This window comes from Vitis riparia, chromosome 4, assembly GCF_004353265.1.
Source record: "Vitis riparia cultivar Riparia Gloire de Montpellier isolate 1030 chromosome 4, EGFV_Vit.rip_1.0, whole genome shotgun sequence".
Lineage (NCBI taxonomy): Eukaryota > Viridiplantae > Streptophyta > Magnoliopsida > Vitales > Vitaceae > Vitis > Vitis riparia.
The window spans coordinates 15,393,804-15,408,357 of NC_048434.1; the positions used below are offsets into that span (position 1 = coordinate 15,393,804).

General features: G+C 28.0%; 1 protein-coding gene across 1 annotated transcript; it reads right to left on the reverse strand.

The window, feature by feature from the left end:
- Positions 1–8,287: 8,287 nt before the first annotated feature.
- Positions 8,288–10,742, reverse strand: LOC117912216. Its single transcript, XM_034826724.1, has 4 exons — positions 10,349–10,742; positions 10,023–10,214; positions 9,202–9,420; positions 8,288–8,489 (listed from the first exon to the last, which is right to left on the reverse strand). The coding sequence occupies exons 1-4, from the start codon at positions 10,352–10,354 to the stop codon at positions 8,436–8,438; spliced, it is 471 nt and encodes a 156-aa protein (XP_034682615.1). The 5' UTR covers positions 10,355–10,742; the 3' UTR covers positions 8,288–8,435.
- Positions 10,743–14,554: the final 3,812 nt, after the last annotated feature.

Here is a 14,554-nt window from a genome sequence, read left to right on the forward strand (position 1 = left end):
TTTTTCTTTCTTTCTACTTTTCGTCTTTTTTTTTTTTTCTCTTACATTTTCCTTCAAACTTTCTGAAAACCAAACATAACCTTAAGAAAAATGGTTTTCTCTTATTTGGTTTCACTCTAGAAAATATAAAAGAAAATCAAATATAATTAAAATTAATTTAAAATTTATATTTTTAAATTATTTAATCTTGTTATAACATAGAGAAATAAGTAAAATGAGTTTGAGTTTGAAGAAAGGTATAAAAAAATTATTAAATTTAAACTCTTTTTTTTTTTCCTTCACTTTTTCTTTCTTTCTACTTTTCCTCTTTATTTTCTTCTCCTAACATTTTCTCTCAAATTTTATGGAAACCAAACATAACCTATAGTTTTGCATGTTAACTTTTTCTTAAGTTTTTTCTTTTAGGTTGTAATTAGTTCCGAAAAATACTAAGAAAAAAAAAATACAAAGGAAAATGGTATTTTCATGTTTTATTGTCCTATGAAAAATATAAAAGAAAATCAAATATAAATAAAACAAATTAAAATTTTATATATGTTTAAATTATTTAATCCTTATATCAATGAGTTAAAATAAATAAAATGAGTTTGAGGTAACAAATAAAAATAATTTATCGATTTTTAATCTATTTTTTTATTTTTCTTCACTTTTTGTTTCCTTCTACTTTTCCTTTATATTTTCTTTTCTTTGTATTTTCTCTTAGATTTTTCGGAACCAAACAATGCCTTAATATAATTATTTTGCAAAGGCATAATCCATTAACCAGTTTTAATTAGAATGATTGGGTCATGTTAAATTTGACACAAATAATCCATTAACTTACACGTTATCTTACTTGACATTTTTTATTACTTAATAATTATAATCCATTTAACATGTTTAATAATCGAGTCTCAAATTAATTGTATTTTTGTCTATTTTAAAATTAATTTATTAAAAAGTATAATACAATTAATGAAAATTATTAACAATAATTTAATTTTTAATTTTTTAAAAAATTTGTATAGGAAAATCATAAAGTATAGAATATGTGGGTATTAGGTAAACCAACTTAATAACTTAAAGTGACTTAATAATTTAATTTAAGTCATTAAATAAATGAAGTATGTTCGGTAAAATAATTTAATGATTTAACTCAAAGTCAAAAATAACTTTAAAAATAAGTAAAAATAATTAACTTTTTTCTTAATTCTACATCTTCATTTTATCTTTTTACATTCATTTACAAATAATGAGATAACTTATCACTTTTCATTATTAATCAAATATGGGATAAGATATGTTAATCTTTTATCCTATCTTATGTTATATATCCGGATAATCTAAATTATAATTGTGCTAAAATGACACCATGATAATAAATAAATAAAATAAAATAATAATTAAAAAAAAAAACAAACAAACAAAACCTATGAGTATTGCATGTATTAATAATTTCCAAAATTTCATTTTAAATTTTTATGGGTTTTTTATTTGGAATAATTTTTAGTATCAATGTTTATGAAACATTTGAATTGACATTCCCAACTATTAATTATTTTAATCATTTATAATTATTGATTACTTGTCGGAAGGCTTTTCATTCATATTGGACCGGGCCTTAAATGAGGATGTGACCACGATAACGGCCCGGGACCACACACAATTAAGCCTTAAATTTTTCTTCCTCTTAAATATTTGTAGATTCGATGTGGCACAAATATAATTTTTAAATAAATTAATTAAGTTTTCAATAAACTTTTATATCTTAATTGTTTTTCTTTATATTAGGCTTTGTTTTTTAAAAAATAAATTTTTAAAATCATTTTCCTTTACCTGAAAATATGAAAATATTCTTAACACGTTTTTCATATTTTTAAACACTTTTTAAAAATAATTTTTATTTATAATAATTTTATTTTCAAACATTCTTCATATTTAAAATAATCCTAAGATACTATATTTTATAATTTTAAAACAAAAATCTATTTTTCTTAAAAGATTATCAAACATATTTTCTAATTTTTTTTATCCTTTAAAAAAAATAGTTTTGAAAATGGTTTTAAAAAATATCTATGTTTATGTTTGGTTATGAAAAGGAAAAAAAATTATTAAGAAAAATGATTTTTTTCATGTTTAGTTTTACTATAAAAAAATGTAAAAAAAAAAAAAAAAGTTAAATATAATTAAATTTTTTTAGAAATTTGTATATTTTTAAATTATTTAATCTTTATATAAAAAAGTTAAATAAATGAAATATAAAGAAAGAAAAATAAAGGAAAATAAAAATTAAATTAAAAGATGTTATAACTGAAGTAATAAATGACATCACATTAATGTTAATTAAGTATTATTTATGACTTCTATTAATACTTATTAATGAAAACTATTAATGTTATTTATGAGTTTCATTAATATTCATTAATTGGGATATTAATGGAAGTCATTTGGAAAGCCTATAAAAAGGCTTCCCATCTCCTATAATATACACCCCGAGAAAAAGAAAGAAATTTTCTTCCTCTCATTCTCTCTCCCTCTTCTTTCATTTTCTCAACTCTCTTATCTGATTTCTTTTTCTCAATCATATATCAAAGTAAGATATATTTCATTTCTACTACTTTGATTTGCATTGTATTTGTGCTTGCTTTACAACACGTTACCAATACGAATTGATTTGAAGGTAATTCTCGTATCTTAAACTTGAAGTTACTTATATAGAATAAAATTTTACATATTTATATTATTGTTGATTTGTTTTGTTACATATTGTTAAAAGTTATAAACAAATTATTTGATTTTGTTTATAATCAAAGTTATACCAATGCTATCAAGTTATTATAATTGATTATAATAATATTGTTTTGTCATATATATGAAGTTATTTGACAATGTCGAATATCACAAAACTCGAATTTATGACACTTGACATTTCGGGAAAGAACTATCTATCTTGGATCTTTGATGCTAAAATACATCTTGATGCAATGAACCTTGGAGTTACAATCAAAGAAGGAAATCAAGCATCCCTGCAGGATCGTGCAAAAGCACTGATTTTTCTTTGTCATCATCTCCATGAAGGTTTAAAAAAAAAATATTTTTGATGAGAAATCACCAATCTCGTCCAACTGGATCTGAACCATTCTCTAAAATGAATGCAATATCATCCCAAACTCATGGACATGGACGAGGACATGGTCGTGATCATGGAAGAAATCCTCGATACCATGGTTCTTATAGTAATAATTCTCAGAAAATGAAAGCCTCATTGCACCACCAGAAGTGGAACAATACTGAGACAAAACAAGAAAATGGGAAGCGTTTACAAGATAAACCTCCTAAGAACCATGAGAATAATTGTTATAGATGTGGTATGAAGGGGAATTGGTCGCGTACCTGTCGTATGCCTAAACATTTAGTCAACCTTTACCAAGCATCAATAAAAGCAAAAGGAAAAGAGATAGAGATGAACTTTACCAATGGTGATGGATTGGACCTAACCTATTATGACATTGATTTCTTTGGAGGTCCTAATGAAAAAACAGATCATTTGATAAATGATGAGAAAATTAACATTGATTGATGTTACTTTATATATGAAATAATATATTATTATGTCTTATATTTACATCTGATTTTCTTTATTATTTACATTATGCCTTGTTTTTTTTGTTATATTTGAAATCCATGTGCTATTTGGTCTCAAGATGAATGAGGATGATGTATGTCTCGCAGACTGTGCGACCACGCACACAATTCTTAGAGATAAAAGATATTTACTCGAATTAACATTAATAAAAGCTAATGTAAGTACCATATCTGGTACTACAAACTTAGTTGAAGGCTCTAGAAGAGCAAACATAATGTTGTCAAATGGAACTAGATTCCATATAAATGACGCTTTATATTATAGCAAATCCAGAAGAAATTTGCTCAATTTTAAAGATATCTGCAGAAATGGATATCATATTGAAACTATGAATGAAGATAATGTAGAATATCTTTACATTACTTCCATTATATCTGGCCAGAAACTTATAATGGAAAAACTATCGGCTTGCTCCTCTAGGTTGTATCATACAACTATAAAGCCTATTAAATCATATGTTGTCGTGAACTAGAAGTTCAACGACCCAAAAGTTTTTGTCATTCGGCATGATAGGCTAGGTCACCCAGGGTCTTCAATGATGCGTCGAATAATCGAACACTCACATAGGCATCCACTAAAGAACCAGAAGATTCTTTCGCCAATGAATACTCATGTGCTGCTTGCTCACAAGGTAAATTGATAATCAGACCATCTTTTACTAAAGTCATATCTGAGTCACCAGACTTTTTAGAAAGAATATATGGGGACATATGTGGGCCTATCCATCCACCATGTAGACCATTCCGTTATTTTATGATCTTGATAGATGCTTCTACTAGGTGGTCACATGTTTGTCTCCTTTCTACAAGTAACGTTGCCTTTGCTAAACTCCTTGCACAAATAATCAGATTACGAGCACAATTTCCAGATTATCCAATTAAGACAATACGTCTTGATAATGCTGGCGAATTTACTTCTCAAATATTCATTCACTATTGCATGTCAGTAGGGATAAATATTGAGCATCCTGTTGCTCATACTCATACCCAAAATGGTTTAGCAGAATCCTTCATCAAACGTCTCCAATTAATAGCTCAACCATTACTAATGAAAACCAAATTACCTATTTCCACCTAGGGACATGCTATTATGCATGCTGCAACTTTAGTCCGTATTCGACCTACAACTTACCATGAATACTCCCCTTCACAACTTGTGTTTGGAAAATAACCAAATATCTCACTTACGAATCTTTGGTTGTGCAGTATATGTACCAATTGCACCTACACAACGCACTAAAATGGGTCCCCAATGAAGATTTAGGATTTATGTAGGTTTTGATTCTCCATCTATCATAAGATATCTTAAACCTTTGACAGACGATGTTTTTACAGTCCGCTTTATGGATTGTCATTTTAATGAGAGTGTTTTCCCGTCATTAGGGAGTGAAAAGTCGATTCCTAAAGAACGACAAGAAATTAGTTGGAAAGCATCTACTATGACCCATCTTGATCCTCGTACAAATCAATGTGAACTAAAAGTTCAAATGATCATTCATTTGCAAAATCTTGCAAATCAATTACCAGATGCATTCATTGATACAAAGAAAATGACAAAGTCACATATCCCGACTGTAAATACTCCAGCACGAATTGATGTCCCTGTAGGATAGTTAAAAAATGAATCTAAGATACGCCTAAAGCGTGGTAGACCTGTCGGTTCAAATGATGTAACTCCCCAGAAGAGAAGAACCTAAGAAAAACTTGGCACTCTAGAAGAAACCATCAAAATGACTGATCAATTTAAAATTGATAAATCTATAACCCTAAAAAAAGGCACAAATAATGCAGAAAGCCCCTGAAGAGGCACATATTGAACAAGTTGCCCCCGAAGAGGCACATATTAAACAAGAAGCCCTTGAAGAGGTATAGGTACCTGAAAATTGTGAGATCTTAGTAAGTTATGTACATACGGGAGAAAAATGGGATCAAAATAATATTGTTATTAACAATATTTTTGCTTTCCAAGTGGCCTCTGAAGTCATAAGAAATGATGAAGATCCCAAACCACGAAATGTGGAAGAATGTCGACATAGAAATGATTAGCCAAAATGGAAAGAAGCTATACAAGTAGAGTTAAACTCATTAACAAAACGAAAAGTTTTTAGACCTGTAGTCCAAACACCTGAAGATGTAAAGCCTGTTGGGTACAAATGGGTATTTGTACGAAAGCGCGATGAGAATAATGAGATCATAAGATATAAAGCGCGATTAGTAGCACAAAGTTTCTCGTAGAGACTTGGTATTGACTACGAGGAAACATATTCTCCCGTCATGGATGCAATCACTTTTCATTTCTTAATTAGTTTGGCAATCTCAGAAGGACTGGATATGCATCTCATGGATGTTATTACAACATATTTATACGGATCCATAGATAATGATATATACATGAAAATCCCTGAATGAGTTAAATTGCCTGGAGCAAATAGTACAAAGTCTCGTAGCATGTACTCAATCAAGTTACAACGATCCTTGTATGGATTAAAGCAATCTGGACGCATGTGGTACAATCGCTTTAACGAATAGTTGCTAAAAGAAAGGTATGTGAATAACCCTATATGCCCATGCATCTTCATTAAGAAATCAGAAACCGGATTTACAATTATTGCAGTGTATGTTGATGACTTAAATCTTGTTGGAACTCCTAAAGAGCTCACAAAAACAACAAATTACTTGAAAAAGGAATTTGAGATGAAAGACATAGGAAAAACAAAATTTTGTCTCGGCCTGCAAATCGAGTATTTTCCAAATGGAGTTTTAATACATCAATCAACATACATTAAGAAAGTTTTGAAGCGTTTTTATATAGATAAAGTGCATCCTTTAAGTTCTCCAATGGTTGTCCGATCACTTAATGTGAAAAAAAACTCATTTCGTCCTTATCAAAAAGATGAAGAGTTACTTGGTCCTGAAATACCATATCTTAGTGTTATTAGTGCACTTACATATCTTGCTAATTGTACACGTCTAGACATTGCTTTTTCTGTCAATTTATTAGCAAGATACAGTTATGCTCTAACTCGAAGACATTGGAATGGTATCAAACATATATTGTGTTATCTTCGCAGAACTACTGATATGAGTTTATTTTACTCAAGGGAATCAAAGCAACAATTGCTTGGATATGCCATATGCAGGATATCTTTTAGATCCACATAAAGGTAAGTCACAACAGGGTATGTGTTTAATTGTAATGGTACTGCTATTTCATGGAGATCTGTCAAACAAACAATGGTGGTCACATCATCAAATCATTAAAAAATACTGGCAATTCATGAAGCAAGTCGCGAATGTATATGGCTAAGATCTATGATCCAACATATTCGGGAATCATGTGGACTCTCCTCAATCAAAGGTGACTCGACAACATTATTTGAAGATAATACTGCATGCATGACACAAATAACAGGGGGTTATATTAAAGAAGATAGAACTAAACACATTTCACCAAAATTCTTTTATACACATGAACTCCAAAAGAGTGGTGAAATTGATGTGCAACAAATACGCTCAAGTGATAATCTAGCCGATTTATTCACAAAATCATTGTCAACCTCAACATTTAAGAAGTTAATACACATGATTGGAATGCATCAACTCAAGGATATCGACATGAGGGGGAGTATGCTTGTAAAAGGGTATTAGTGTATTGTACTCTTTTTTCCTTCGTCCAGGTTTTGTCTTACTGGGTTTTACTGGCAAAGTTTTTAACGAGACAGTCCTAATATACCAAAAAAAGAATATTGTACTCTTTTTCCTTCACTAAGTTTTTCCTATAAGGTTTTTTACTAACAAAATTTTAATGAGGCATATTCTTCAATGTGGTGGACATCCAAGGGGTAGTGTTATAACTAAAGTAATGAATGTCACCACATTAATATTAATTAAGTATCATTTATGACTTCCATTAATACTTATTAATGGAAACCATTAATGTTATTTATGAGTTTCATTAATATTCATTAATAGGGATATTAATGGAAGTCGTTTAGAAAGCCTATAAAAGGGTTTCCCATATCCTATAATATACATTATGGGAAAAAGAAAGAAATTATCTTCCTCTCATCCTCTCTCCCTCTTCCTTTCATTTTCCCAACTCTCTTATTTGATTTCTTATTCCCTATTATATATCAAAGTAAGATATATTTCATCTCTACTACTTTTATTTGCATTGTATTTGTCCTTGTTTTACAACAAAAGACAATAAATTATTTTTATTTATTATTTTCAACTCATTTTATTTATTTTAACTTATTGATATAAAAATTAAATAATTTAAAAATATATAAGTTTTTAACTAATTTTAATTATATTTGATTTTTTTCATAGATAAACCAAATATGAAAAAATAATTTTCTTTTGTATTTTTTTTTCTTAATATTTTATTTCAAACTTCCCCAAAAATAGCCTTAATTTTAGTATTTGGTTTGTTTGATTTGCATTTCATTTTCTATTTATGAAAATAAAAAGTCCTAAAATGAAAAAATTCTTAGAAAAAACTAGACGTGAAATGAGTAATAACTTTACAATTATATAACAATAAGGCATAAAATGACTTTATTTCTTCCATTTTAAATAAAAGAAATATTTTTTGAATTTTGGGTGAAAGATATAATTCCATATTTATATCAAGTAGCATTACAAATAAATATTGAAAAAATAAAAGAAAAAATTGAAAATATTAATAATTTTATAGCTTGATTTTGGCATCAACCAAATATTGATAGAAGTGCATGAAGCACAAATACATTTTTGGACTATATATGGAGGAGGTCCTATAAAAAGGTCTTTCTTCTTTACGTCCCAATTCACGCCATGCAAGTCGGCACCAAGCAACTTGGAAAAATTCCCCACATTTTCTTCTGCACCAAACACCACAAAAATAAATAAATAAAATCATCATCAAATCAAGGTAGACACAAAAATAAATGTTGTAAATATTTTAATTTTAAATACCAATTGTTCAAAGAGATGAGACTTTTTGGTAGCTTTTGTTTGATAACATTTTGATAGAAAACAATTTTTTTGAAAATATAAGGGCATGTTTGGTCATGGTTTTTTTAATTTATTTTTAAAAATTATTTTTTTATTTTTTAACTTTAAAAAATATGACAGACTCATGTTTTTTTCCCCTTTTATTTTCAAAAATCAATAAAAACAACTCATATTTTATCTAAAAATAATTCTCAATTTTATATTGCTTTTAAAAAAACATTTCCAAAAACAACATAGAAATTTGTAAAAATAATTTCCTATTTTTAAAGTTTTTAAATGACATGACCGAACAGGTTCCAATATATATTTTTTCATATTTGAATTATTTTTTATCCTATTTTAGGAAATAAATATGCAAATAATCACACATCAAACACTTGAAAACACAAAGATTGAAAAAACTTGAAGTTTGGAAACAAATTTTTGTTTTAGAAAACATTGATAATTGCTTCTAAAATCAAAATCACATGCCTATTCATTTTTAATTTGAGAAATAAAACACTTCTTAATTATATAATGCGAAATTAATTAATACTTTTAACTAAAAAGGAGATGGAAAGGAAGGAGAAAGAGAGGAACCCGTTTGGACGAATGGAGGAGGTCGGGGGGGATTTTATAGAGATCCTCGTCGACCGCCTTGGGAGGCCTGGCGGCCTTGGTGGGGGCTGGCGGCTGTTGTTTACTTCGTTGTTTTGCCGACGCCTGTTTTCGTGGCGGCGCCGCCACCACGTCGCACACCCTCCCCTGCTTTTTCTGTTCTTTGGCACACGAACATCTCCTCTCTCGTCCGTTTTCCTTCTGAGAACCACAAATCACCCTCCTAATTAATATTAATTTTTGAATAATTGTTGGGTAAAATCTTTGAAAATAATTATATATTTTTTAAATCGGCAAATATAATAAAAGTATTTTTTAAATGATAAAAATAAAGAAAAAGAAAAGGAAAAAAAAATTTATTAGTTTTCATTCTTGATGGGACAAGACTTAATCAAAGGAATCAATCAAGGCCATCACCAACATGTGACTCTCATTATTTCAACCTCAAAATTTCTACTCAAATTCAATGTCCACCGACCACTCTTAAATTTTGGAAAATAAAAATACGTAAAATTACTAATTATCTTTTTTTTTTTTTGCAAATTAAAATAATAATAATAATAATTTAGTGGGTTTTTTTTTTTTCTTTCTAGCTTTTTGAAAACTTGACCAAATGGCACTGATCGTCAAATTCACTATCCTTTTTTCAAACTTTTTGAAGACTTTTCAACAACCCTCTTTGACATTTTAGGGGGAAGATTTGAAATCTAAAAAAACCTCGGGCAATTGAAATAAAATTAAATAAATAAATAAATTGTAGAAATTTTTTTATAAACAAAAAAAAAAGGAAGAAGAAAAAAGACCTGAAAATGAAGAGGAGGTGGGGGCCTGTTGGGATGGGGAGCAGAAGCAAAAGAAGGGTCACATTCTCCAGAAGCAGAGCTGAAGCGGATCAAACCAGCCTGCCGGGCAGACTCGAAGTACTGGGTGATTGGGAGGTCGTTTGCGTAATCCCAGTTTCCAAACGCTGGAATTTGTCCACTTCTCTTACACACCTGCACATCCCAAAACAACACATAAGATGACACCCACTTGACAGAAGAAGAAAAAAAGAGGTAGAAAAAAGGGTTTCAAACAAAAAGGGCGAAAGGGCGAAAGGGCAAAAAGCAAAACGAAAGAAAGGACTCACATCCATAGGTGTTGGTGGTGGAGAATCAAAGTGAAAGAGAAAGATGGACTGTTGTTGTTGTTGGTATTGTAGGAATCAAAAAAAAGGTGAGGGTAGGCTGAGACTGAGACTCCGACTGAGACCCAGACTCAGATTGAAAGATGAGAAAGATGGGTTATTTATGGGGATGTAGTAGGTATAGGAAGAGGAGGAATTGAGGGACCAAAAGAGGTGAATTTCTGCATATCAGAGGAGAAGACACCCTCTCTGAAATTCGTCAGAGATTGATATAAATTTGAGGATCAGAGGGAGTATGAGCCATGAGGGGTAAGGTCTTGGGAGAGGGAGAGGAGAGAGAGAGAGATAAGAGGCCTCTCTGACTGATGTGAAGTGGGGTTGGGGGAGAGACACTGAGACTCTGGACTTGTGTGTGGTACCTCCCTTCTCTATGCTGTTAGGTTTTATTATTTGTTTTCTTCTGATTTCCCCCTCCCCTTTTTCTTTCTGTTTTTTTTTTTTTTTTTAATAATTTTTCTTCTCTCATCTCATCCTTGACCCACACTCCACGTTTTAGCAAGTAATTTAAGACTCCATTTGGCTTGGGTTTTGGATTTTGACTTTTGCCATGAGTTTGTCTTTTGTCTTAAATCGAGTTTTGACACCAAATGTATAATTATTTCTTTTTTCTTTCATTTGAATATCAATAAATAAATAAATGCAAAAAAAATTGATCTTCTCTTGTTTGATTTATTATAAAAATTACAAAATATATATATAATTAAAATTATTTACAAATTTATTGATTTTAAAATAATTTTAAAAAAAATTATTGAATAAATTTTAAAAAGTACATGAAAATAATTTATTTTTATTTCAATTTTTTAAAATAAAATTTAAAATTACATTAGGTGTCATTATTCTTATTAATATAGCAATTGATCATTTACAATAATTTCAATATAATCATCCTCCTCAAAGTTAATATGAAAACCTATTGATTTAGAAGAGAAAACTTTTATAATATCAAAGAGGAATTATACTAAAATTTTGTACTTTAATTATATTATTCATATCTTAATCCGGGGTAATAATTTGTGTTAGTGGGTTATGTTTATATTGCATCAAAACTTAAGTATTCTATTACATAACTCAACTTAAACCTAACTCTAATAATAATTATATTAAAAACATAAATCTAAATACTATTTAATTATTAAATAGATTATCGAATGTATAATACATTTCACCCATTTAATAATCAAGTTCTCATATCTATTAATTAAATGAAGATAAATCTTATATATATATATATATATATATATATATATATATATATATATATATATATATATATAATGTTTCAACTAAATATGTGTGTAACTCAATTGATCTATTTATATAAAAATAAATTTAAATAGTTTTAAAATATAATTAAATTAATAGGGGAATTATTAAATGGATCAATTCAAATCAAATTCGCGTTATACGAGTTGATTAAAAAATTACCTATTTATTAAATAGGTTATGCAGCTCGACATGAATTTAATCCAAACTCACAAAAAAAAAAACGTGTTAAATTAGTATCATGTTAGCAAATTATGTCAAACTTTATCACCCCTAATTTTAATCATTTTTTTATTTTTTATTCTTTCAAATATTGATAATTTACCCTTAAATTTGATTACCAACCATCTTTCTTAAAAAAAAACATGGAAACTCTTATGATCCAAAAAAGGAAAATTCTATTGTATCTGAAAAAAAAGATTGTACACAAATTTTTTACTTTAATGACATTATTTATATCTTAATTATTCTTCTCATACTCTAATCGTGTTACTTGTAACGGGTTTTTATATTTTGATGATATTTTTTGTATCCATAATTATACCTTTTTGTGCTTTGATTATATTTTTTATATATGTTTACATGAGATTAAACGGGGCTTTACATCGAGTAGTAATTTTCGGTATGATACTTTGATGACATTTGTATTTAATTAGATTGTAATTAAGATACTATTATACCTACCGTCGTCATCCTATATAATATTTTAAGGGTTTTTTTTTATTAAAAGGGATGATCAATCCCATTTTTATAAATTTAACACTCATTTTCTTTTAACCCTGAAAAAAAAAATATTTTGAATAAAAATGTCTTTTTTTTTTATATAAAAATAACATTTTTTTAAAGTATGTCTGTAAATGATCAATATATTGAGCGATATTTATGTTAAAAGTGAGTTATTTATAAAAATATATATAAGGAAAATTAGATTTATAAATACGAGATCTTTTCATCTGTTTAAGTCAATTATTTCATATTTTTAACATCAAGTTACCAACCATCCTCCTTAAATTAATTATAATAAAATATGAAAACCCTAGGGAGGCAAAAGGGAGAAATGGACTTGATATTCACATGGCACACCCCTAGTGAAATCCCAAGGCAAATAAACAAATGAATAAAGGAAAATTGGGTGGGTTCACGAGGCAGACAAGCTAGGGCATGGCCCCCCTCCCCCTTCCCATTTGCAGGAATGTTAACTTTTTAGAAAAAGTTAATTTTATTTTTTTCACATATTACCAAACTGAAAAGCTTCCTTTTCTATCTTTATTACAACTCTGTACCCATTCATTCCCACTCTTTAGTCTTTTCCAATTCCCTTTTCCCACTACAAAGCCACCCACCACTAACCAGTAACCACATAGGTGGAAAGTTGTGAAAAGTTTTGGGGCCCAACATTTTCAAAATGGGTTGTCAAAATACATTTTTTGAAAATAGTAATTTTTTTCTTTTAAATATAATTATTTTTATAAGAAAATGATACCAAATTCCATAATTTTCAACCAAATATTTGTTAAAAATTTTATTTTTTATTTCTTTTATAATAAAAAACTACTTCCTACTACTTTTCCCCTCAATTTATAGATTTTTTTTTAATCTTCAGTTTTCATCAAAGCTTCATTTATGCTAATAATAAAAGAGTTTATTTGATAACATTTTAGCAAAGGTGTTTGATTGTTACATTTGAGTAGTCTATTAGTGTGAGTTGATTGAAAATTCCCATGTCTCTTTCAATATGGGTTTCATGGATTTGATGTATTGAAAAGCAATTGGAGAAATATTAAGCATGTGTAATTTGGTTTGATTTAATATAAATATATTAAATTATCATTAGTTTTAAATTTCCTCAAAATTTTGTGAGTTAACATCCCATAGATATATTTAATATATAAGCATTAATTGATTAAATTTTAAATCAATAATAATTAATTCTATTCACACCAAACTTCAAACGATTTTGATTAAAATCAACTTCATATTAAGTATCTATTTGATAATATTTTCCAAAAAAAGAAAAAAAAAAAGAAAAATTTTTAAAAGTTATTTTTAAAAATAAAATTCTATTTTAAATTTAAATATAAACCAAATTATAGATTTATTTAGATTATATAATCAAAACACTTTATAAAATGTAATTAAAAATACCTAAAACTTGTTTTTTTTTTTAAATGTACTAAATATGTTTTTTTTAGGTTTGAAATTTCTATGCAAAAGTACATGTGATAGTTTTTGAAGAAAAATAAGGCTTTGGCTTACCTTTTGAGATATTTATGAATCTCAATTGTTTGTTTTGATAAATATTTTATCCAAAGTCATGAATTGAACTATAAATGGTTTTTGACAAGTTTTTTTACCTTTTAAGTTATAAATGAAATTACAAATATAAGAATCATTTTATTTTTTACAAATTTTCTATCCCAAGACGTAAATGAAACTATAAATATAATAATCACTTTGTTTTCACAGTAAAAGACTCTTAACTCTCATTTTCATGGAAAAAAATGAAAAATTGAAGAGAGACCCTTTTTTAGAAAGGACTTTCTTATCAAAAAGAAGAATAGTAAGAAAGAAAAATAATATTTTTTCCTGTTTTTCTTAGAGAGAGATTAAAAAAGGAATAATTGTATTTTTTTTTTCTTTTTTAAGAAAGATCACTACTTTTTTTTTTAGGTTTATAATGGTAATTTCATCATAGTTTTAAAACTCCAAAAAATTGCTTCTCTCATATTTTAAATATTGGGTCGGTCGGGTTAGCCTGTTTGGACGCCCAAATAATAATATAAAAATAAAATAAATAATAAAATAATAAAATAATAAAATAAAATAAAAAATGGAATGAAAAGAAGAGTGTAAGTAAAAGGGAGGCGCATAGGGAAAGGGAAA